This window comes from Mytilus galloprovincialis, chromosome 1 (genome assembly GCF_965363235.1).
Source record: "Mytilus galloprovincialis chromosome 1, xbMytGall1.hap1.1, whole genome shotgun sequence".
NCBI lineage: Eukaryota > Metazoa > Mollusca > Bivalvia > Mytilida > Mytilidae > Mytilus > Mytilus galloprovincialis.
Genome location: NC_134838.1, coordinates 39,998,588 through 40,024,867, shown reverse-complemented (window position 1 = coordinate 40,024,867; position 26,280 = coordinate 39,998,588). Strand labels below are relative to the sequence as shown.

The 26,280-nt window shown below is 30.5% G+C and overlaps 1 protein-coding gene across 1 annotated transcript in view; it reads right to left on the bottom strand.

Moving 5' to 3' along the window:
- Nucleotides 1–3,262: 3,262 nt before the first annotated feature.
- The window catches only part of LOC143074224 (uncharacterized), a 40,276-nt gene continuing 17,258 nt past the window's right edge, over nucleotides 3,263–26,280 (bottom strand). The window contains exons 4-19 of the mRNA XM_076249776.1: nucleotides 24,298–24,405; nucleotides 15,542–15,619; nucleotides 15,038–15,211; nucleotides 13,939–14,161; nucleotides 12,615–12,709; nucleotides 11,971–12,021; nucleotides 11,368–11,484; nucleotides 10,213–10,362; nucleotides 9,357–9,473; nucleotides 8,386–8,559; nucleotides 7,802–7,938; nucleotides 6,572–6,635; nucleotides 5,870–6,075; nucleotides 5,198–5,384; nucleotides 4,711–4,806; nucleotides 3,263–4,133 (exon numbers count right to left, since the gene is read on the bottom strand). Coding sequence (XP_076105891.1) covers nucleotides 4,002–4,133; nucleotides 4,711–4,806; nucleotides 5,198–5,384; nucleotides 5,870–6,075; nucleotides 6,572–6,635; nucleotides 7,802–7,938; nucleotides 8,386–8,559; nucleotides 9,357–9,473; nucleotides 10,213–10,362; nucleotides 11,368–11,484; nucleotides 11,971–12,021; nucleotides 12,615–12,709; nucleotides 13,939–14,161; nucleotides 15,038–15,211; nucleotides 15,542–15,619; nucleotides 24,298–24,405 — 2,109 coding nt within the window. The 3' untranslated portion in view covers nucleotides 3,263–4,001. The remainder of the gene's footprint in view (nucleotides 4,134–4,710; nucleotides 4,807–5,197; nucleotides 5,385–5,869; nucleotides 6,076–6,571; nucleotides 6,636–7,801; nucleotides 7,939–8,385; nucleotides 8,560–9,356; nucleotides 9,474–10,212; nucleotides 10,363–11,367; nucleotides 11,485–11,970; nucleotides 12,022–12,614; nucleotides 12,710–13,938; nucleotides 14,162–15,037; nucleotides 15,212–15,541; nucleotides 15,620–24,297; nucleotides 24,406–26,280) is intronic.

Genomic DNA, 26,280 nt, shown 5'->3' with positions numbered 1-26,280 from the left:
TATCAGTAAATATAGACATAAACTTATAAACAAAGACAAAATAAATGATAAAAAATAATGGGAATGATTTCTGGACGGATTATAAAATATCTGAAATCTAGAGCACTAAGATCAACCTATCACAGCCATGTTTATAAGGGGGACGGACGCTTGTTCATTGCATGAATTGTATGTCCGGCAAAGTAGCCATACAAAATCATAGATTTTATGAAAAGAAATGTGCTTATATACAAACAATAATGGTCATAACACTTTGTTTTTGTTGACTTATATTTACCTAAATAAATCAATCATTTTTGTTTTTAAAATATGAAGATCTAAGTCTTGACCAGAAGCTACTCACTTCTTTTTTAACGCTTATGGTTGTCAATTGATCTTAATCCTTTTCCTTTCAGAAAAATTAAATTAGAAAATAAATTGCTTATTTCTTTGGCTCAAAAATTTCACTCTAGAGCAAATAAAGTTTCATGAAATTTATTAAAAATCTTAAAAACTACTTAAATCAACTTACCTTTTATATTTGCATGAACCATTTCTTGGCAGTGTTAAAGAAATGAAAAAAAAACAACATGTAAATAAATGATCTTAGAGATGATATAATGAATGAAAAAATTTTAGATTGTGCAACCATACCTTTTTAACTATCTACAAAACTTTTTACTACTCTGGCAATAAATGTGATCACAGACTTACTAGAACTAGCTGTTTAACAGAGAAAATCTAAGGAAAATAATGTATTGTCTTTGTGAGCTCCATTTCAAAAGAAATCAACAATTTCATTTTTAAATATCATAGCTCATCATACAATCCACAGAAAATTACATTTTTTTTTGTAAAATAAAATTTTAAATTTAAAAAACATAAAAAAAATGTGCCTTCCTCTCACCAATTTTCAGATTGATAATCTGTCCAGGCCTGTTTAAAAAAAACCTTATAAATATCAATTGTGGCCATATTTACAGGAAATATTGGTTAAAACTGAAAATAGACAAAACAAAAATCTGTAATTGTTAAAAATCATAAATTAGATGTCTAAAAAACTTTTATGAACAGATTGATTATGACAATACCTATTTAGTTCATTATGTAAACAAATGAATCAAATAGAGAAATAAAAATCCTTCTTAAATCATATGCATGTATTCCAAACTTATGAAATTGCTTATCATATCATGCTACAAAAAGACTAAATATTATTAAATAACAAAAATGTCCTGAATCCATTTAATAACAATAAAAACTTAACAAATTATCAAAGAGATAATTAATGAATGAATATTTAACTTTTCTTGAGAAAGCTAAAAGGATGGTCTTGTCATTAAAGACCCAGAGTTTATGAAACTTACAACAAACATGAAACTATTTAAAAAAAAAAGGACCAACTTTGACCTTAATGATCCACTTTCTTAAACAAGTATATGATTAAGCAGTAATACACAAAAATATGTATTACATAAAAACTTAGCATTGAATTGATGCCTATCCGATAAGCCTAAAGACAAGTTTTAATCCATTTTTATACTCAAGACTGCAGCAGACACATATATAATACTTATAATGGTTAACCTAAAAAAAATGTGGAATGAACTGACATTCTGTACATAACTTATACATATCAAGCACACAAAAATTAAAAAATGGAAACATCACAAAAAAATAATAAGTTTATCAATAATACAACAAATAACCAATATCTCAGTGCTTTGAAGATACATTCAGTTATCTCCCCTTCTTGAAATGTTCTTTTCTTTCAGTCATTAATAACCATATTCTTTTCTATTCAGTTTCAACATCACATATAATATTGAATTTAATCTTGAACAAACAAATAGAGGCATATTTTTTCTTTATTTTTTTTTACCATAATTCTATTTTTAAAATGTGTTGGAAAATAAAACAATTTATATTGACTATGTTTCCTGTATTTCAAGTCATATTTTACCAGTAATCTTCTATCACAGATAAAATTATTGCTATAAAAACAATTTTTACAACAATGTTAACAATATTGACAAAGACATTTTACATAAACTTTTATGGTTTTACATATACATGTACAATGACAATATCAAACAAATATACATACTTACATATGTCAATAAAACTTAATGAAAGACACAGGGTAAACACTTGAATGTCATTCTCTATGGTTAGATCTTTGCTTTTTTTTTTTTTAAATATTACATAAAAGAGTTGCAAGAAGTGAGGGTTTCAAATTATTACACAATATCATCTACTCGTAAATTTCACATTTTAGTCTGTCACTGCAATACATGTATAACTAAATGCCCACATATTCCTATTATATAATAAATAAAATTATCCATACACGTTCTGATTAGTATAACTAAGATATTACAATATTCTGAGGAATTCTGCAAATCAAGAGGCATTCTTTATACATACATTGCTACTTGTATTATTTTAGTAACACTTCTGTGAAAAATCAGTTTTAAGTTTTGACATCTACTCTTTATTTAACAAAAAGAGTTCCCTATATAACATTGTAATCCAAGCTCCAATTTTGCAACTTTAGACAAATACAACTGGAGCCGTATGTGTGATAAACCAGTTTCTTGCAACTGATCATTATACTTTGAATCTTATATAATAGCTTGGAATTACATGTATTTAGTAGTTCATACAAAAAATTAGGAAATATGCTCTTTTTTTTGTAAACATAGACAAAATTAAAATGAAAAGTTAAGCAGATGGATCAATTTCACTTTATAATTAAGCCAATACATTTTGTTTGTTTTTGAACAAATAGAATTTGAAATTTGTAAATGTTCAAAAACTGATCTTTTCTTCACTTCCGTGTCTTGTCATTATATAAAATACATCAACATGGATCACAGAAAATAAATTACTAATTACAAAATATACAATACTGGTTTCAGCATCAGTTAATTGGACTGTAAGTGTTACAGCTCTTAGCAAATAAATCGGACAGTAGAATCTTTGAATATTTTGAATTATATACATGTAACTGTGTTTTTGCTAACTAATGAATATATTATTTTACAAATTTTTCTTAATGCATGCATCCCTTATGTAGATACAAATATGGTTAATGTATAGACTTTTCAAGTCACACTCCTACTGCTGCTTTGTTCATGGGTCCCCCATCCCCCTTTTTTTATAAATCATCCACCCGCATCATTGCATCAACAAACTGTTTAGATAAAATTCAAAATTCAACATGTTAATATCTTGATACAATATCACAGATTCACTTTGATGGTGACAGACTTTATAAAAAATCACTATATAGCTTACACTCTTATTTCAACACATTGTCAAGAAAAAACTGAACTGTAGAATGTTGTATAATTACAAATAGAGATCAAAGAAATCAGAAAAGACTAGAGGTATGTCATAAGAAGAAATTAGAAATAAAAGTGTCATCTATGTTGAATATTCTATGAAAGATTGTTTCTTATAATAACATAAACCTAAATTGATATAGTAGTTTATGAAAAACAGACCTGACATTTCGAAAATATACAATATAAAAATGATAGAAATTTTCAGTCAATTCTCCAAAAAAATACCAACAATTGTGTTGTCATGAATATTCATATGTTATTGCTTGATAAAATATTTCTTGTTTGTGAGACAAAATACTTTGAAACACTCAATGGTAAGAATGTTTATATGTAGGAAAAAGAAGGTCTTGAGCAAAACTGAACTATTTTCAATACAAATGATGAAATTCCATGAAGACATGCGCATAAAATATAAAGATAAGGCCATATATTGGTTACAAGTTTCTCAGATACTTGATATGGTTCACATACATTGAAAAGCAGCTTTTTATTTCACCACATTTAAATTTCAAAGAATTATCTATCAAGCTTTCTTCTGTAGACAACTCTCTACATTGTTATCTGAGAGCAAACCAAAAAGTAGTATGGCTTAAAGATTACAAATTTTTCATCTTCTTACGACATAAATTCCTCTGACATATATACGAGACTCGTACTCCGTCTTTCCCATGACTAGTTTCCTTTCTTTATATTCTGTTTAGCCTGACCTAATGCTACTTGTTTTGCATTAGAACCGAAAGTCAGTGTGCTTACTGTCTCTGAATAATTATAGGAATCTGGACTTATATTCACAAACAAGCATGCCTACAAAAAATACATTTATAAGTTGAGAAAATTTAAACACTCATGAACAGACACACTTTAAACAAGAGAGGGACGCACGGACGAACGGAGGCACAGACCAGAAAACATAATGCCCCTCTACTATCGTAGGTGGGGCATAAAAATCTGTTTTAATGTGAATTCAAGGCTTTTTTTTTAATTTTTTCCCCTTTGACTAGAGAATTGTAGCAAATGTTATTGCCTGAAAATTAAGGTAAACTAGAAAGACTCACATCAATGATAAATGAAGACCTAAGATATAAATAAGAAGATATGGTATAATTGTTAATGAGACAACTCTTGAGTCTTCACAAGAGACCAAATGGCACAGAAATGAACAACTATAGGTCACAGTAAGGCCTTCAATAGAAGTTGTTTTCTACTTTTTTCATGTTTTCATGTCACAATGACATAACTATATAAAATAACTAAAATTTGTTTTAAAATGATTAAAAATAGTCAAATAAAATTTAAAAAAAAAAAAACACCCATGTAACTACTTCTTAGTCTAAGAATGAATTTTGGTTATATTTATCAATGCTGCAACATCAATGCTTACCTTGGCATCTCCTCCTAAAGATGGCTGTAAGATCTGAGTAAGTTTAGAATTTCTGTAGGGTATATGCAACTGACTCTGTCTTAAAGATGTAAATACCTAAAATAAACAGCCATAAACAAACTTGAACCTCTTGATGTTGATAGTTGGGGAACTTACTTTATTATGTCATTCTATTATTCAATTTTACTCTGTTCGTAAATCTGGCTAATGTTTTACACCTATAAATCTTTCAACTTTTGTTTTCTTCCCAATACTATGGTGCCGTGACCAGGATTATTGTGCAGGAAACAAAAATTGTACACTCTTATTTTCCGAACTTTTAAGTAATTCACAAAAAAATATGTTCCACTGACAAAAACACTATACAGCAGGTTGACTGTATTTTGTTTCATATCAAAAAAAAATTCAAGTTTAATTTAAAATTCCAGAGCAGCCTTCAATGTGAAAACAGCTTTATATTACATCAAATGTTGCAATTTATAATTACCTGTCCCAGTGCAGACAATGATTTATTGATAGCAGCTGCCTCTACCAATCTTTGTCCTTCAGCCTCTGTCTTAGAAATTCTCTCTGACCCTGCAAGGTCACACAAGGTCAAAGTTCCCTTAGATATTGCACCAGTAATTTTATCTGTACCTTCTACAGACAACAACAGTAGTAAATGTGAACGTGAACTGGAAAAGAAATAGGTAAAAGTTCATGATATTGTTATATGAAGGCTACCAGAAGCCTGAAGTACAGCTACATATATATATATGATTTTCAAGATAGCATGTCTTCATATTAGCAAGTTTAGTAGTTGATGCTTGGTCCAAGGGATTGTTTATGACTCAATGTTATATCTCTAGATGTCTTTTGGTTTCTGGTGTTGTTGGGTTGCTGTCTCAATTATGTATACCTCATATCTCCTTTTATCACTCATTCTTAGCATGAACATGCATGAAATATTTGCCATTGGACATTTGCAAACAACAATCAATCAATAAATCCTTTTATTAATAAAGTATTTAAATCAGCTGTTCTACTTACAATAAATAAATGTACAAAGCAAGACTCTCAACAAATCATATCATAAAAACACTAAAATGTAGATTACATCAAATATGTTAAAAATACATCACTTATAATTATTTGTCAGATAATATTTCATATCCTTTACCTGGTAGAGTTCATCTTAGTTGAAGCAGTAGTTCGATTCTTATCTCCCATTGCCATAACTTTTTTTATATCATCCAAAGCTTTGATGTCAACTTCTGTCAACCCTGGTATATTGACTTTATTGCCAGCTGTCTTCAGATCTAATGTCTTAGCCTCCTTTGTGAGTAAATCTTGAATTGTCTCATTATAGATTTCAATTAATGATACCTGGAATATACAATTTAAGTTGTACAAAAAGATTTTTTTTTTTAGAAAATCATAAACAATGATCATAAAAGTGTATATGAAGCTGCAAAGATTTTTTAATAGTGAGGGGGTAGTGTTGCTAAGTCTTTAGTATTCTGATTCATGTATTGAGGGGAGATAGGACCTTTATCGGGACTCCGGGATCGGGTGTTTTTAAGCTCGGGATTTACCCTTTCGGGATTCGGGATTTCTTTTTTTCAAATTTTGGGACCTCAGGATTTCGTATTTTTAAGCCCAGGATTTCGGGATTTCATGTTTTTAAGCCCCTGTACTGTTCACACAAAAGTCCTACATGCATGTGTAATTTTGTATATATATTTTGTCATATAGCAAGAATTGTCAATATTTAGTGTCTGTAGTATGTTTGATTTGAGGCAAATTCTCAAAGGTTACAAACATTAAACAATTTATTGTCATTCCCTGGCATCAACATCTTATTGCATTAAATAATAAATACCTTTAAGACATAAGATACAGTATCCTTTTTCTCTTTACATACTTTAAACAACTCATTTATTGCCCTGTAAGAAAAATATATGTTGAAATTTCAACAGTTGAAGCAAATATAAACATGCAGGGCTAAAAAAAAAATAACAAAACTATACCGACCAAATTTAATAATGAAAATTTTGGAATTTTCATGACAAACTTTGTTTGTGCATTCAAAATTCATTTCTTTTATTATAAGAATTAAAGCAATTAACTAACTTAAAACCCCAATAATTAAATTTTTATAACACATAGAATGTTTTGTTATGGTAATACCTGTTCATTTCTTTCCAATCATGATGACATATATTCTAAAGGAATAATGAAGAACGCTTCATAGAACAAAATCTTTATCTAAACTATATATGATTATAATATTGTTGCTAAGTAGCAATATACTCTTACGTAATTACCGTGCTAAAAGACATTATTAAGACGTTTACTGTTTATAAGAAACTGTCTATAATAAAACGAAAGTAATTCACAATAGATCAGTTCTGAACAATGATTGAGAGAAAATGACATGCAATATCATGGTAAAATAATTCATCTTTAGTCCATTCTTATCATGCAGTTTTTCAGGGACCCTATCTGATATGCATCACTTGTCTATTTTGAATATATTATAGACCCATTTATATGATTGATTGATTTTTTGTGTTTTAATGCCACTTTTAAGCATAGCATTTAGGCTATTTTGTGGCGGCCAGTTTTTATTGGTGGAGGAAGCCGGAGAGCCCAGAGAAAACCACTGACCTATGATAGGAAAACTGACAAATCTAGTCAATTAAGTTTGGAGTTGAGAGCACCCACACAAGCAGGGTGCGCACTCACAACCTCAGTGTTGACTGGCTAGTGATGACAGTAGTAACTACTTAGACCACTTGGTTACAGAGGCCCCACTTATGTTTTGTAAAAACAAGTAAGATATCCTCATACACCCTATTTATATGGACACTTACCTGATATTAATATCAGGGTTACTATCAGGGCCCATCATGGTGAATGTTTTACCAGACCCTGTTTGACCATAGGCCATTAGACATACATTATAGACTCTTTTATACGTAGACCACTTACCTGATATTAATACCAGGGTTACTATCAGGACCCATCATGGTGAATGTTTTACCAGACCCTGTTTGACCATAGGCCACTAGACATACATTATAGACCCTTTTATACGTAGACCACCTACCTGATATTAATACCAGGGTTACTATCAGGACCCATCATGGTGAATGTTTTACCAGACCCTGTTTGACCATAGGCCATAAGACATACATTATACCCATCAGCACAACATGTTATAATGCCCTTTGTATCTTCAAATACCTAGAAAAACATTAAAACAATTGATGAATAACTATTATTAACTATTGAGATAAATTATAAAGTACGTTTGTATATACAAGGAGTGGAATCAAGGATCATTAATTTCAAGTAATTATTCAACATCAATCATTTAAGTAAAAGCAGAATTTATTGATATAGCATTTACATGTTTGTCCTGAATATGAATAGAATATTTTGAACATTAATAAATGTAGTTGTCTTTTCTTTTTCCTTTATATATAGAAATAGTTTACTTTAAAGAGAAATAGAGAAAAAAATTTTGTGTGAATTCATTTGTTTTTGTGGGAAACTAATTTTCATGGATTTCGTTGGAAATTGTGAGCTATGAGTTTAAGTATTCAATAAAATGCTTTTTTCTTACAAGCAATTTATGAATAAAATCAAATGTCAACCAAAATTTTTAAAAAATCCTAAAATTGTTCTTACTTGTTCTTGAGAAGTATTTGGATCAAAAGCTTTGTCAAATGAGAACATTTTCTTTCCACTCTGAGGATTATTGACCACAAGGTCTTGGTCATTGAGGAATTTGAGACAATTTTCTGCTCTGTCATCCTTCCTAGCTCTGCAGAACACCCGTATATTTCCTCTCATTTCTTGTAACTGTAAATAAAAACATATTTCAGATTAACAACAAATTTCTAAATGGTCACAAACCTGCATGCCACATTTTTCTTCTTTTAATCAATCATAATTTTTGTAGGCTATCAAAGTTGGGGTAATTTCTGAAGCTTAAATAATTAAAATTCATCCATATCACTGAAATGAAATAAATGGAGCATGCGTCCATGCGACACAAATGACGCTCCCGCTTGAATATAAAGTTATAAAGGGAGATAAATCCAGAACAGAAATGTGACAGCAACCAAATTCAACCTTGATCTGTATTTTGTGGTAATAAGCATTGCATACAAGTTTATTTGGTTGAGGCAAACTAAAGTTAGATAACTGAAACTAATTTCTTGATACGTTCAAGAGAGACAAGGGTAACAGTTAATGCCTTCACCAGTGAGAACAGTGGCATAAAAATACATTTCATAGGTACTAAATTTAAGATCAGAACACATCAAGCTGCAATTGTTAAGATTGAAAGTTCTAAAGTACAAAGACTAGTATGTAATTATACATTCTGCAACTTTCATATAATTGTTTTTCAAAACTAGTTAAACTGAAAAGACACATCTTATAAAAACTTGCATCCGATAATGAGGGGCATAAATTGGGGTTTCTGCACGGAAGAACCCAAAATAAAATTGCCATTTCATGATATACAAACAATTAAAAATTTCACAGTGCATAACGAACCTTTTTCACAGCTGCACGGGAAATGAAAATGGCAAAACACGTTGCACGAAAATAACCAATTACCACGCTCGACAAACTATGTAAATACACAGTACCTGGTTATAAAGTATCTTTCTCTGTAAAGCCTCCTTTCTATACAATGCCCTGACTTCTTCCATTTCTTCTGATTGAGCAGCTCCTGAGTTCTTCATTTTCTTCATACCACCTACACACTGAAAATTGTATAAATGTACAATTATAAGGTATTACATTTTCTTCAACACAATTCAGTGATGATACGTAAAGTCTGCTTTGCATAATGTAATTGTCTTGTTTATTAAAATATTCTATGTAGGTTACTGACTTTCCACCGAATTTCCAAACTCTCTTTGTTCATATACTGTATACCTGTTCAGTTCATAGTTTATGTTTTCTAGATTTCAATTGCAACATGCTATGAATCCCCTCTTTTGCATATCTATAATATAGACAATACTACATATTTCTATATCCATGTATTTTTATTGATAAAGTTTGACAACAAAAATCAAACCAATGAGCTACTGAAATGAAATTGAAAAAGAATTGTGTTGTTGTCGTAACAATAAATTTTACAAAAAACAAGAAAGAATGTGTCCATAGTACATGGATGTCCCAAATGCAAAATCATTTTTTTTTTGTGTGTTCAGTGGACCGTGAAATTGGGGTAAAAACTTAAATTTGGCATTAAATTAGAATGATCATATCATATCATGGGGAACATGTGTACTAAGTTTCAAGTTGAGTTGACTTTAACTTCATCAAAAACTACCTTGACCAAAAAATTCACCTAAACCCAGACAGATGGATGAAAGGATGGATGCACAGACCAAAACACATCAGGCCAATAAATAGGGCATAAAAAAAAAAAACAATTTCAAAGTGTTGGGTGGCACACAGTAATTAGTTTGAGATCTTTGAGTGTATATGTACCTCGCCTATTGATCCTTTAAGACCATCAAAATATCTCTGGACCTCCATCTTCAGATGAACATGGGCCTTCCTCAGCTGTATAACACTGGTATTAAGCTGTTTTACATCATCTGGGTTGACTGTTTCTTCTTTCACTACCTTTGTTACAACCTGTTAATACATACAGAATAATACATAATCTACAAACTGATTAAAACTTTCTTTGAAGCTGGAGGTATAGAAAACCATATCTCATATTCAGTAAAAACAAGTGTAACTGTGAGCTACTGCTCACTGATGATACCCCCACCGCAAGTGGATAATGTCAATAGTGTAAAAATATGTAAGTGTTCGGTAAACAGGAAGTTGTTAAGTGATGAATCTGAAAATGCATCACACAGTATAGCTGACTTACATAAACCCTGAAACCAAATTTCAGAAATCCTGGCATTGTAGTTCCTGAGAAAAATGCAACGAAAATTTTCAACTTTGCCATCATGTGTAAAATGATACAAGTGTTCGGTAAACAGGAAGTTGTTGAGTGATGAATCTGAAAATGCATCACACAGTTAAACTGACTTATATAAACCCTGAAACCAAATTTCAGAAATCCTGGCATTGTAGTTCCTGAAAAAAATGCGACGAAAATATTCATGACTCAGACGGCCTGATGGATTGACTGACGGACAGACAGACAGAGGTAAAACAGTATACACCCCCTTTTTCAAAGCGTGGGGTATAATAATGAGATGTGGTACACAAAAGTAAAATCATAATGGTTAGAACTGTAACTATTCATAAAATAATAACAAAATGGTATAGTGATCAAAGGCTAACCACTTTTCAACTGATTTTGAGTCTTTTATAGTTTCATAGTTTATTAAAGAAAACTCAGCCGCAGAAGACTGCGTAACAGGAGCATACAAGGTAAGGCAGGAAAGTGTAAATATTTCATGAACAAGGATGTAACCCTCCACCCCCAAAACATTAAGTTCACTCCATTTTGACACTTACCTTCCTCCTTCACTATTTCACTAAGAATGCGTAACCCATTTAAATAGTTATGTCCCTTTGAAATTTAATAAAATGAGCAAAATGATCTTATCTATATGTGAGAATGGTTTTGAATGAAACTATTTGTTATGATATTTTAATCAAATTAATCAAATTAAATACCTGAGGTGTTTTAGGTCTCATGGCTGTCTTTGGTCTTTCTTGTAATACTGCTAACTGGGCTTCAGCTTGCTTGCTCTCTACTTCCAATGATGTGATCTTATCTTCTTGTTGTTTTACCTAAATTAAATCATTTAAGAAATAATTCTTTCAAATGTACAACTTTAGAAATTGCTACTTTTTGACTGGTGTAGACTACTTATTTTCAATGATATTTCATGTCTTAACATAATACCAATATATACTACTTTGTTCTTTGAAATGGAATGCTGACATTGTTATATTCTCTATAGAACATCATTATTCCATTTGTTTCTTTTATCAACCACATTCAATAATTAAAATAAAAACTGTGTGCTTTAAGCATGCATAAATGTTCCACATAGACGATGATAATAAAATGGTTCATGAATATTTCAGTAAGTAATTTACAGAAATTATAATTATCCTCAGAAATCTTATTAAGGCTTTCCATAAACATAGGATCACAGAAGTAATGACTGCACCTAAATCTGTCAATCACTGTAATGATGAAAAAATACAAATATATATTTTGACCCTACGATGGATCTTGACACTGATTTAAAAGTTTTATATTTAACTTACTATTCTTTCAGCTTCATTTTTAGCTCTTGACTCTTGATCAAGCTTTGCTCTCTGTAAAATAAAAAGATATAATTAATCTACCATCCAAAGAACAAGACAGAAAACCCTTATGTTTTGTTCAGTGTTTACCATACACAGATTTTTAATAGATTTGAAGAAATTTCACATTCTTTTTTGTTTTTGTTTAATCATATTTATTTACAGTGGATTTGGAAACAAGTTATTGCAACTTATATTAATCCCTTTCCACTTTGCTGATGTGAGTGCTGCCTTGTAGCGGCATTAGTCTTCTCTTTTTTGAAATCTACAAGTGTGTCTTTACGTGCAAGAGATATGGCTCTCTTTTAACACACGTCAGCCATTTATCGTCCCCTTTTGACAGATTAACATCTTTCTCAAGACCATACTCGCAAACGGTGTCACATTCTTGTCAAAGCCACTTCCATGTAACTTCCTTGCAAATCTTAAAATAATCAATCATTTTGATGGTTTGGTGTTGTTTTTGTATTTTTTAACATTCTTACTACCGGTATTTCCTAACAATTTAAAAGAAATTAAATTGGTCACTGCCAATTCACTGTTTTTATGAATATATATATAAACAGTTGCCATTCACCACTTTGATTAATACAATAAATACATACCAGTAGTTTAACAGTTTGTTCTAACTCATTCAATCTTTCTTCTTTGTTATTCATGTCTTTAGCTTCTTTACTTGTTTTAGGAGCCTTTAACCACTCTAGAAGTAGCATATTTCAAAACATTGTAAAAGTAAAATTGTAAATTTATAATAAAAGATGCACAGACATGTCTTTAGCTCCTTTACTTGTTTTAGGAGCCTTTAACCACTCTAGAAGTAGCATATTTCAAAACATTGTAAAAGTAAAATTGTAAATTTATAATAAAAGATGCACAGACATGTCTTTAGCTCCTTTACTTGTTTTAGGAGCCTTTAACCACTCTAGAAGTAGCATATTTCAAAACATTGTAAAAGTAAAATTGTAAATTTATAATAAAAGATGCACAGACATGTCTTTAGCTCCTTTACTTGTTTTAGGAGCCTTTAACCACTCTAGAAGTAGCATATTTCAAAACATTGTAAAAGTAAAATTGTAAATTTATAATAAAAGATGCACAGACATGTCTTTAGCTCTTTTACTTGTTTTAGGAGCCTTTAACCACTCTAGAAGTAGCATATTTCAAAACATTGTAAAAGTAAAATTGTAAATTTATAATAAAAGATGCACGGACTAAATCAAAATACTTAATCACTGAATAAGTATCATACCAGAACTCACTTTAGTCAGAAATAATAGAAGATTTTTTTTAGAAGTTTGATTAATGCAAAGAATGATCAATGCCTTGATAACAATGAATTTTGTATCTTTATATATTTCATGTCATATCTCAAATAAAAACTGTCTGAATAATTTTCCATCTTTATTTCCCTTTTCAACACTGCATTTAAGAATAATTTCTGTTGCAGATTTAAACACATGCCTTTTAATGTGGAACAGCCATTAGGTAAGACATGGACATCTTAAAATTGAGATCTGTCAACATATATTTGTTCCACCTAACAGAAGTTCCATTACTTTGTTATAAACATTGTCATAATATCTATTCCTGTTGGAACAAATATTCTATACCATTTATTCCGTTAGGAACATGTACTGTAATATTTATTCCTGTGGAAATAATATTCCAGAATATTTGTTCCTTTTGGAACTTATATTATGAAGGAACTTCTATTCCGTGACAGTTCTACGTTAGCCTTTTAGAATTTTTTATATCTGGTTTATTATTGACTATTTCTACTGTATTGGTGTGTGTTGAAGGCTGTGTGGTAGATCTGCTTTTACCTTCATGCCCTTTAAATGATAGAGCTCTCAGTTGTAATCATACATATTCTTATTTTGATATCAAACTTTTTCAATCATTTACTCAGTCTTTCTAAATGAAACTTACCATCTCCTTCTAAATGTAAGTATGTATTTATACATTCATCAGCATCGTAATTACACTGACGTAACATAGCCAGAATATCATGTCGGTCATTCCAATGGGGTAAGGCTTCCTCAACCTGGTCCACCAATTTACCAACCATTTCATGGTGTAACTCATAACCAATCGGCATCCTCATCCATTGACCATTATCATGGTCATAAAAACAATGGATGTTGTGTTTTCTCTGAAATAATAGCAATCATTTATAGAGGTTAAAGCCCCTTAGAAGTTTATAAAAAGAAAAATCTGACTTATACCAGTGCATAATTACCAAATCTGTTTAGAAAACTTTAAAAAGAGATAAGAAGTAAAAATAAAATATGTTAACTGCTTTTGTCAGAATGGTGTCTAAGGAATTTAAAATATGTAACATTTTTGCTTAATTATTCTTGAAAGTCCCTCTGGTATCGTTTGCCCCTCATTTTTCTACAATTGGTCTGTACATTAAGAAAATCATTTACTCTACCATGAACTTTTTATTTTCAAACACTTAAGTGACCAAGTTGAGCTTTTAAATCAAATCTTTAATTTTTACAAGTTAAAGAAAATTGTCCATTTAGATATTGAATGCAAAAAATATGTATGTCAAGTTTAAAATAACGACAGATATATATAGATTCCATCACTGCAACAAGTGAATTACGATATTACTCCATTCGAGACAGTTAAATTTTTGAGGCTTGCCGAGCTTTTTAAATAATTAAAATTCAACTGTAAAGAGTGGAGAAATATCGTTATACACTGTTATAGTCTTGGAATCTGTTTCTCTAATGATTTTTATCCATCCTGTTCAAAGATTTGAAGAAAGTTGTGTACTTTTTATGGGACGTCAACAGGCATGGCCTTCTTTTTTCATGACGTCACAATAGGAAAATTCAGAATAAACAAAGAAAATTTAACGTCACAATATAATTTCTACCAAAAATTTGCAGAGAACAGATTTTTCACTAGTGAGGAGAAATATTTTTCTCACACCGATTTAGCAATGTGAAATTAGAGCAAAAATTAGAGAAACTCATATTCAGTTAAACTATCAGCATTTTTTTTCTAAAAAGAATACCTGAAATATATAAGTTGGTATTTTCTTTTTACGAGGATGTGTGATGTGGCCTTCCCTATCATCACCACCTGACCCTCGTGACTGGTTTTCTCTTGGTTTTGGACCTCCTTGACCTCCTCCACTGGTACCCCCTCCACTTCCTGCCGCTCCAGCTGCTTCCCTGTTTCTTTGATCCTGACAATAAAATATTTATATAAATAAATATAAATACTATAACTTGAAAGTTATATTGATAGTGTATTTTATCATGCAAAATATTTATATACATGTATCTTCAATTTAGTAGACACAGAGATATGCCTCAACTCAATGTAATTTGATAGGACATTATGCAAATGTTGATATTAAAATGCCATATTTAGTTATAAAGGGTAAAAATATTTTTTTTTTAATAAATTTCAAAAGAAAACATTGAGCTAAATCATTTTAAATGAAATCTATTTGTTTTGTGGAAGTTTTCTTGAGAAATAAGGATTTGATGTTAATATTTGTCTTAAAACTTACATTTTCAGCATCCTTGACAACTGTGTTTGTTATCAATAGACCTTCCTGGTACCATCTCTTGGGAAATGGTTGCCATTCCTATAGTAAAAGAAAAACAAGTCTATCATTAATTGTTATGAAATTCTAATAAAACCTTTTAGATAAAATTCAGCTTTGCATGATTGAATATGGGAGTATGGGATACTAACAATATAACTATGTTCATGTATCTGACCCCTGACTTTGACTTTCTTATTCATGACAAAACTCTGGGGTCTAGGCCATAAATCTTTAATCTGTACTGGAAGTATAAAAATTTGTGCTAGAAACACCAAATCTTATATTTTGATTATTGGATTACTGAGTCTGAGTATGATAATTATGTTCAAATTTTTTTTTTTACTGCAAAGCCTAGTTGCATGCAACAATAACACTAATATTCTTTCAGACAAAAAAACAAACTATGACACGATGCCCTGCTAACTTTAACCACATTTTCATGTTCAGTGAACTGTAAAATCTAGTTCAAATACCTAATTTGGCAAATATCCTAAAAAAGTTTGCATCCTAAAAACACAGGACACACAATCAGAGGAACAGACTGGAAGGATATAATGCCCCAAAGGCCCAAACACATGTGCTATCATAGGATGCACATTGGACCATTATGTTTATTTGAACATGGGACATAGAAAATTAAAACAATAAGTTTCAAAATTTACCTTCAAATTATTTCAATTTTATAATGGTTCTGTTAAAAAAGTCATTGCACTTGGACTTACAGACATGGGCACATGAAGCAATAGACGTCCTTGATAAATTTCTATACAGGATATAAGTTTTTAATGAGCATAAGATGACAACCTTTTAAAAACATCTTTGGTAACCAAGACGCAAAAATATATTTGTAGTTACTTTTTTGTATGGTTGAAAACCATAAAGGTTATTGAACTCTATTGATAAAGTTCATAAAGTTAATGAAGACCTGTGTAAACCAATTGACTTAAATATAAACCTGTATTTTCAATTTTGATCTTTTAAAAATTTGTATAACTATTGAATCAATGAGAATTCCTTTCCTGATACAATATCAGAATGTACTATACATTGATTTTCATTTTATCTGGTGTTAAACATAGGTATTCCTTTAATCCTTATGGATTATTCAGAATCTTTAGAATATCATGTTGTGTATCCATAGCAAGTCCCGGGAAATATTGTCACTGCTTTGTTGTAATTTTCTATTTTATTTCAAAGTAATATATATTATGCTCCAGAACTTCAGATCTATAGCAGTGTAGATTTTAGTGATTCAATTTCACTATAAAATCAATCACAGTTAATTTGCAAAAGTCTCAATGGAATTTCAAAGATTAAGTTTAATTTTCTTAGTTCAGTAAACTTTTGTTGATTCAATTATTTTTTCTCTTATTCTTAAGCTACATATCTTGTACAGCAAAATGAAATTTAAAAAATACAAGAATTTTAAATGTCAAATTTGTGCTTGACAAAGCCTTAGATATAACCTTCTGCACTAAATAGCAAACATTCTACCATTAGTCCACCGGTTTTAATGAATAAAGCAATTTCACATATATTATCAAAATCAACATGAATAAAAGGATAGAGTTCCAATGTCCCCTATGTGGCACATTTTTTTTATCTGTCCAAGGTCAATAATAAAAAAGATTTTTTTTTTTTATTAAACTTTTTATTGTTGCACAGTGAACAATTTAAAGACAGGAGTAAATGTCAAGGAGACAGCAACCCAACTGCTAATAAGTACATTGAGAGGTCCATGCAGTCTGTATATGTTTGACAATATCAAGAAATCTTAAATATTTAAAGGAGGCAGTATGATAAAGGTCCCTATCTAGTCCTTGATGTTGCAAAAAGTGTAAATTTTGTCAGTCCTTTCAAGTTTTGGTTATTTCATTGATATAACTGAGCAAAAATGATGTAATCTGGGTTCTCTTTACCTTGGACACAAAAAGAAAATTCTAAAATGTTCAGTCATTTAAAAAATTTGTTGTAATCAAATAATAAAGCCCAGATTTAGAGTATGACAGCTACCTATTGATTCAGTTATGTGGACACTTATGACCTTATACATTCAATATCATATTTACAATGGTATATTTTCTTACATCTTTTTAAAATTTAAACAATATCAACATTCTTTGACTTAAACATACAACCATGACCTAGTTCACTAAAATTTTTAAGTCATTCATAAAATATGGTTTACATTTGGTTAGATGCTATCTTTGAAGTAGACCATTTTTTCAAGGTTTTTCAAGTAGCAGGCTTTGCCTGGTAACAACATGTTATACCCATGATAAGCTTTTATTTAGTATGTACTGTAAAACCTTAATGTTTTGGTGCATGTTTATACCAACGAAAAAGTGAAATGTTAAAGTTCAAGATTTTCCCTTTTCACACATTAAAAATTCAACCAAAAGCAAGTTTATTGCCAGCAAAATACTTGTGTGTCTGTAAAGTAATGTTATTAGTGATATCTTAATGTTTTTTAACTATGGGGAATTGGGCATTGATGCCAGATCTTTGGTAGCCTCCCTTTAATTTATTCACTAATTTTCAAAGTTCCCAAGATGTAAACAGGTTATTAGGTCAAGTAAACCATTTTTCTTACTGGACCAGACTCTTTCTTACAGGACATTTACACATATGATTTGAATTTTAACTGGATCAAACCCCTTTTTATTGGCCTCAGCTCAATGTCTGACAAGGATGCATATGACTGCAAGTACAAATGTCTAATGTTCAGGGCAATATTTTGACTTAAGATGTTTTTGTGTCATTTGATTGATACTCCTTTGCAGCTTGTTCCACACTGCTAGATTTTGACAATGGAATTTTATCTCTTTTTAAAAAAATGAAATATCAAGATAGAAAATCAATAACAAATTAGTTTCAAGATCCTACAGAAAACAATTCAAATGAGTAAGTAAAAAGTAAAATAACAAGAATACAGAACTCCAAGGAAAATTCAAAACAGGAATACCATTCTTAAATGGCAAAATCAAGAGCTTAAGATCAAAATTTCCTTATGTAGAAATTGTGGATTAAGTGTTAACAAAAGTTAAGTTTGCTACATTGAAGTATTTGACAAACAACTTTTCATTGACTTATCAAATCAAACTATCTTATAGTCATTTAACACTTATCATCAATGTTTAAAAATCACACCTGAAGTTTCATTGCAACGAGAAAATTTAAATAAGTTATCACACATTGCTGTTGTCCAGTTTAACTTATTAAACAATATTAGAGGAAACTTTGGTCTTATAAACAACAGATATATATTGATCTTTTAAAATAATTTATTAATCAATGAGTCGTGCTTAGCCTCTACAAATTTTCAAGTTGGGTTGACAAGCAACATGCTAACAAAAACAAATATGAAATCTTTCGAGGTTCAAAATGAGACTACCTACTCTATGATCAATAACCAGTAAAAGATATTCTTTTAAAATGTACTTAGTTAACTAACTTAGAACTATTATTGCACTGTTCATTTCTTATGACAATATTGGAATATATTAAAGTCACGTTGTTCATGGTTGAATTGTTCCGATACAAACAACGCTCTGGATTAATTCCTCTTTATTCTTACTTTCATAAAGCCACAAAAGGTTAAAATAAAGGTTATTCAGTAAATGGACTTTTTAATCTATTTAAATTCACATCAAAAGATAATAACTTCTATATGAAAATCTAAGTTGACTTTTAACTTCTCAAAGAAATTTATTCTCCAAAAATGCAATGAAAACGCACCATCATGTATCTTTACAGATTCTTTTATAAGAATAAATATAATCTAAATAAAAATCTTCAGTATTAGGACTCCTCAGGTTTTGGTGCAATATGAAGTTGAATAATCTCACTTAAGTCCCTTTGCAAAATGGTACTAAACTATAATCTTGCTTAAGTCCCTTTGCAAAATGGTACTAAACTATAATCTTGCTTAAGTCCCTTTGCAAAACTTACTAAACTCCTGATTGACCTTTACACTACTTGATGATTCTTTAAGGGGTCACTGCATGTCAAGGAGTCAGAAACATGACTTTGTAAAAAACAAAAATGTGTCCAAAGTACATGGATGCCCCACTTGCACTATCAATTTTTCTATGTTCAGTGGACTCTGAAATTTTGGTATAAACTCTAACTTGGCATTAACATTAGAAGGATCATATCATAGGGAACATGTGTACTAAGTTTCAAGTTGATTGAACTTCAACTTCATCAAAATCTACCTTGACTAAAACTTTAACCTGAAGCAGGACAGACAGACGGATGGACAAACAAACAGACAAACAGATGAACGAACCTACGCACAGACCAGAAAACATAATGTCCCTCTACTATCGTAGGTGGGGCATAAAAATGTTATCTACAGTTTAGCGAAAGATTAACCACAAAAATAATATGACATGCTTTTAATTACCTATAACCAGACAACCATGAAGACATTATCATTCCAAAATTAAAATAAATAAATAAATATTGAGTCTATTTCATTCTCTTCATTATTTCAAATAGAGACATTTAACCAATAATTTATAAAAACAACTTAAAAATTTTTTAATTTCTTCTTTCTATTTTCTGCTTCTACTTAAGTATTCTTTTTTGGAGAAAAATCAAATGATAGTACAAATATATTAAATATTGACCTTACATTTCAATAACCACAAGGATTGGCTTAAAAAAATAGCAAACTAAACATTTCACCTATAATTTGAAAAATTCCTGGTCTACTTTTTTCAGTTTTTAACCATAAAGTGCATTGATTTGAACTAGGTAAATAAATCTTTTGATTGCACAAGTTTTAAAAGTGTCAAAATTAATATTAAATGATCCAATTTAAAAAGTGGGCAATGAAACTACAGAAATGTTTTTCTATGTAATAAATCTGTATCTATTCATCATAGAACTTAAAATCTAAAGACATGTTATCATGAAGAAAAAAGACAAAATATGACAGACATATCCATTTGCTAATGTATTTGCTAATGTGTTTTACATATTAATCATCGGAAGTACTTCATTATAACTTAGAAAAGCTATTCAAATTAATATTAAAATGGTCCTACTTCATTTAATTTCTGTCAAATAGTTAAAAAATATTACATTCACCTATCGATGAACTTTAAAGCTTTGAACAGTAATTATTTCTACTCTATATTTGGTTTAGCTATCTTAAGCATTTTAATATTACTTCTATACACTTTCTCCACTACAGAAGTGCATATGCTTTTTTCCATGCAAGGCAACCTCAACTCAATGTGGTGCCATATGATGCCTTAGTCTACTTGAAATTTTTACTCATGAATGGCCAGGTGCCTTTCAATTTTTACAGGAGGTCATCTCAAGTATTAAAAGTTTCAGACGTTTTTCTAACCTCTGGTAAGGCAAGGTTTGAAATTTGGTAACTCCTGACAAATGTCAGTAAAATGAGATCAATCAAAGTTCTTGTTTTCATACAAGAAAAACAGATCAAGCTATATCAACCAAAAGTCCTAAACTTCCCTTTACAGAAAATGAAAGTCATTTGATCTTTAAGGTGGTATGGGAGAATAAAATAAAAATGATAGAATTTGTTCATACTTTGCCAAAACGTAGTATCTATTGATATATGATCAAAAATATAATAAAAATGATAGGTCACCGCGCATTTTCTCAAGCTACAGGTTGTGACAAAATGACACATTTTGCATGGATTATACAGGAAAAAACACCATTTTGTGATTAGAAACTAAACAAAATGATAGAATTGTAAAATAAATTAGGAAAGGATAGCTTTTAGACAGTGATTTGAGAATATCAAAAGAAAAGATAGGGTCACCGTACGTTTTTTCCGGCTAAAATACAAAATAGGAAAATTCCATGTAGATTCCTTCAGAAAATGCACTGTTACCTCCCCTTATAATCCCAATTTAGAAACATTTAAAAACAACCAAAAATAATCTACACTTTTAAAAATATTAAAATTTATAAGTTATATTCTTATAAATTGGTTCTTTTAAATGAAAATTCACATTAAATATCTGCATTCCTGCATCAAATTTTGCTAACTTGATAGAAAATATGGACCTTAGGTTCACTGTTTTTTACAATCCAAGATGGCGGAAGACACCCATACCACCTAACAATGTTCATCTGTAGCTTCTGTTGTACAGATTTAATATTTGGCATACTGTTGAATCTTTATCATTAGTGGAATATCAAGTTTCATGGATTTAGTGGTCAAAGGTGATCCATGAATATAAATGTTTGACTTGAAGTACAAATTTTGTGGGTTAGTGTATGGATCTCTCTAAAATTGTACCACAAGGCTCCATGTCTCAAAGGGAAGGCTGGGATTGAGTTGTCAAGTTATCTGAACCAATAATATTACCTTGTAATTAAACTTTGTTGGTAAAATGTACATCTATTTTATATAAAGGAGTCAGTAGCTTGTGGTTAATGCGGTCTGTTATACTTTCCCAAATATTTGGTAATTTCTGTAGTGCTTTTTATGTATTACTTAAAATCCTACTTCATCGATGTCAAATAAATGTGATACAGGTATTTAAATGCTGTACTAAATTCATTTTACACAAGACATAAGAATTTACAAGGTATATTTTACATTCTACACATCCTGTTTCTAAATTTGACCGAAATTATAGTGTAAATATGTAACGTAGCCTTGAAGTTTTATTTTAGTAGATATTTACATTCAGAAATAGTGTCATATAAACTCTTGTCTGTACACAAACACAGAATAAGCAATGTTACTACAACTTCCTTCACACATCGTACAGTAGCCGACAAATAGAACCACTGGTGACACTATAGTTATTGACACAATAAATTTATATAGGTGCAAACTGTTTACAAAAGAACATTTCTTACATCTTTTAACAAGTTGATTATATTTACTTTTCCAATTTAAAACTATGACCTAAACTGATAAATAGATCATAAAATATTTCCATACACCAAATATAGTTGACCTATTGCAATTAGTATTAGAAAAAAAGACCAAAACACAAAAACTTAACTTAGTACACTGAACCATGAAAATGAGGTCAAGGTCAGATGACACCTGCCAGCTAGACATGTACACCTTTCAATCATTCCATACACCAATTATAGTAGACCTATTGCATACATTATAAGAACTAGAGGCTCTCAAGAGCCTGTGTTGCTCACCTTGGTCTATGTGCATATTAAACAATGGACACAGATAAATTCATGACAAATTGTGTTTTGGTGATGGTGATGTGTTTGTAGATCTTTCTTTACTGAGCATTCTTGTTGCTACAATTATCTCTATCTATAATGAACTTGGCCCAGTAATTACAGTTGAAAATATTTTCTAACAATTTACAAAAATTTACAAAAATTTATGAAAATTGTTAAAAATTGACTATAAAGGGTGATAACTCCTTAAAGGGTCATTTGAAAATTCTGGTTAAGTTGACTTAATTGTAGACCTTTCTTTGCTGAACATTATTGCTGTTTACAGTTCATCTCTATCTATAATAATATTCAAGATAATATCCAAAAACTGCAAAATGTTATTTAAAATTACTATTTTGGGGGCAGAAACCCAACAAGGGGTTGTCTGATTTGTCTGAAAATTTCAAGGCAGATAGATCTTGATCTGATAAACAATTTTACCCCATGTCAGATTTGATCTTAATGCTTTGGTTTCAGAGATATAAGCCAAAATCTACATGTCACCCCTATGTACTATTTTAGCCATGGCGGCCATCTTGGTTGGTTGGCCGGGTCACTGGATACCCGAATGATGATTGTGGCCAAGTTTGGTTAGATTTGGTCCAGTAGTTTCAGGAGAAGATTTTTTTTAAAAGAATACTAAAATTTTTGAAAAATAGTTAAAAATTGACTATAAAGGGCAATAACTCCTTAAGGGGTCAACTGACAATTTTGGTAATGTTGACTTTTTTGTAGATTTTACTTTGCTGAACATTATTGCTGTTTACAGTTTAGCTCTATCTATAATAATATTCAAAATAATAACCAAAAACAGCAAAATTTTCTTCAAATTACTAATTTGGGGGCAGCAACCCAATATTTGGTTGTCAGATTTGTCTGAAAATTTCAGGGCAGCTAGATGTTGACCTATCTTAACAAACAATTATACCCATGTCAGATTTGCTCTAAATGCTTTGGTTTCAGAGTTATAAGCCAAAATCTACATTTTACCCCTATGTTCTATTTTTAGCCATGGTGGCCATCTTGGGTGGTTCGCAGGGTCACGGCCCCCCTTTTTTTAAACTAGATACCCCAATGATGATTGTGGCCAAGTTTGGTTAAATTTGGCCCAGTAGTTTCAGGAGAAGATTTTTGTAAAAGTTAACGACGACGATGACAATGGCGTTGGACGCCGAACACGAAGTGATGAGAAAAGCTCACTTGGCTAAAATCTGAACTTTTTTTTCAAGTAGTCAATGAACCATGAAAATGAGGTCAAGGACATTGGACATGTGACTGATGGAAACTTCGTAAAATGAGGCATCCATATACAAAGTATGAAGCATCCAGGTCTTCCACCTTCTTAAATATAAAGCTTTTAAGAAGGTAGCAAACACCGCCACTGCTGTAGCCTCTGCTGCCTTTGCTGCCGTAGCCGCCGCCGCCGCAGCCTAATCACTATCCCTTTGTCGAGCTTTTGTAACAAAAATTGCAGGTTCCACAAAAATGGGTGGATCCGCCCTTGAGTAGCCTATAATCTTTAAACTTACCTTTGATCCCCAATCATCCAGGTAGAATCTCATACCATTCAAATACATGCATTGGAACTCTCTGCCACTTCTATGGTAAAATGTCTCAAATACTATGTCTTCTTGGCTCTAAAAATATACAACAAGATCATTTATAGAAATTAAATTGCCTTGTAAAAAGTCAGCAAGATCCAAGATTAGTCTAAGATTTCTTAGTCGTCTGATTGCCTTTTTAGAATTAGCTCAGGAGCCCAAGTAAGTCCTAAAAAGGGTCCACAGACATCAGAACAATCTCTGATTAAGCAGGATTCAACCAAAATGTAAACATGATTTTTTCAGAGTAGATATACAGATTATGAATACTCTGGTTATGATTTATAATTAAAATGGTTGCTTAATTTTCATTTTTAATTATAAAAATCCTTTTCAGAGTGCCTCAATGGATACAGATAATATTCTATATGAAGAACTATTTTATATAGATTATTAAGATACAATACGTTTTGGAATGCTGTACACCTTATGCAGGGGCTTTTTTTATCTTCAATTTGTAAAGTTTTTACATGATATATCTAAATCTATATCTATATAAAGCATATTTCTGAAAACATTAAAGCTTTCTGATATAAAAATGTATCACAAAAACATTGTTAATTTTTTTTTTAAATTCAGGTTTGAAGCATATCCATTTCATAGAAACATTACTCTTTAAAATTGAAATGTCAAAATATCAAAACTCAGCATGAAATTCAATATTCCCTCACAAATTCAATATTCCCTCACATGCATGGACCTTAATGCCTCCAATTTTTTTTTCTTCCCAGAAGCACATCGATATAAAATTGCAGGCTGAAAATAATAACACCAAATTTCCTTCTCGTTACTTCCGGGTGTTTGAAAATATTGTATCGAACAATCGTAAAATAATTAAACGGCCATAGATTTTGTCATTACTAGGTTCATTTCATGAGAGATATTTTTTTGTTTACAAATATCACACAATCTCTTCAAATTACAACTTCCTGTTTTTGATACTAAGAACTCCATTTACAACATAATCACAAAAATAGCAATTGGCAACAATCAAAACAACAGTTAAAAGATAAAATACACACCTAAAAATCCATTAATCTATTTATTTCATACAAATGTTGGTATACCAATTAAGATCTTGAGACAAGACTTGAATACAGATATATATGACTGAATACAAACATCTTCATGTATTTTCTAATTGAAATGTCTGCATGTCACGTTTCATATAGGTTTTTTTGTTTAGCAAATAAACTATTCTCTTTATTTTATGAATAATTTAGAACTACTCAATTAACCGTACCAATCAGTTTCAGTAATCACCTAACACCTAACGTAAATAATTAATTACAGGAGGCACGAAGCAGCTACTGGTGATAGAATATGCAGGAACTTTCTAAGAGCTACTGTATGTGATAATTTTCCTTTGCAAATATCCAACAGCTGTGAATTTAGCCTTTCATTACATCAATTGAAAGATTCTTTATTTCAAGTTCGTTATCTTTTATAAGTTCTAGCTCCTGTTAAACATATTTATCACTATTTTTTATGGTTTATGTATATTCAATGGACATTTTTATTAGCACCACATCACCTAAGTAACAGTCACAATATTTAACCATTAGGAACAGAACGTGTTCCTTTGGGAGCTCCCTAATACATGATCCATGTTAAATGGATAATTTTGAAAATATGACAAAATATTTAAAACATCTATTTGATCTAAATTTGAGACACTGCTAAAATAACATAAAAGTCTTTGTCGTCACCTTTATCAAATATAGTTGACTTATTCACACTCTTTGTTATATAAAAAAAAAAAAACAACTGCTGACATCAGTCAAGGATTTGGGGTTATTTCTATAATAATATACATTTTGAAATTACACATAATTGTCAAATCTGGAACAGTTAGTTCTTACTTAAAAATTCTTGAGATTTTGCTCTAAATTATTACACTATTTTGCTGTC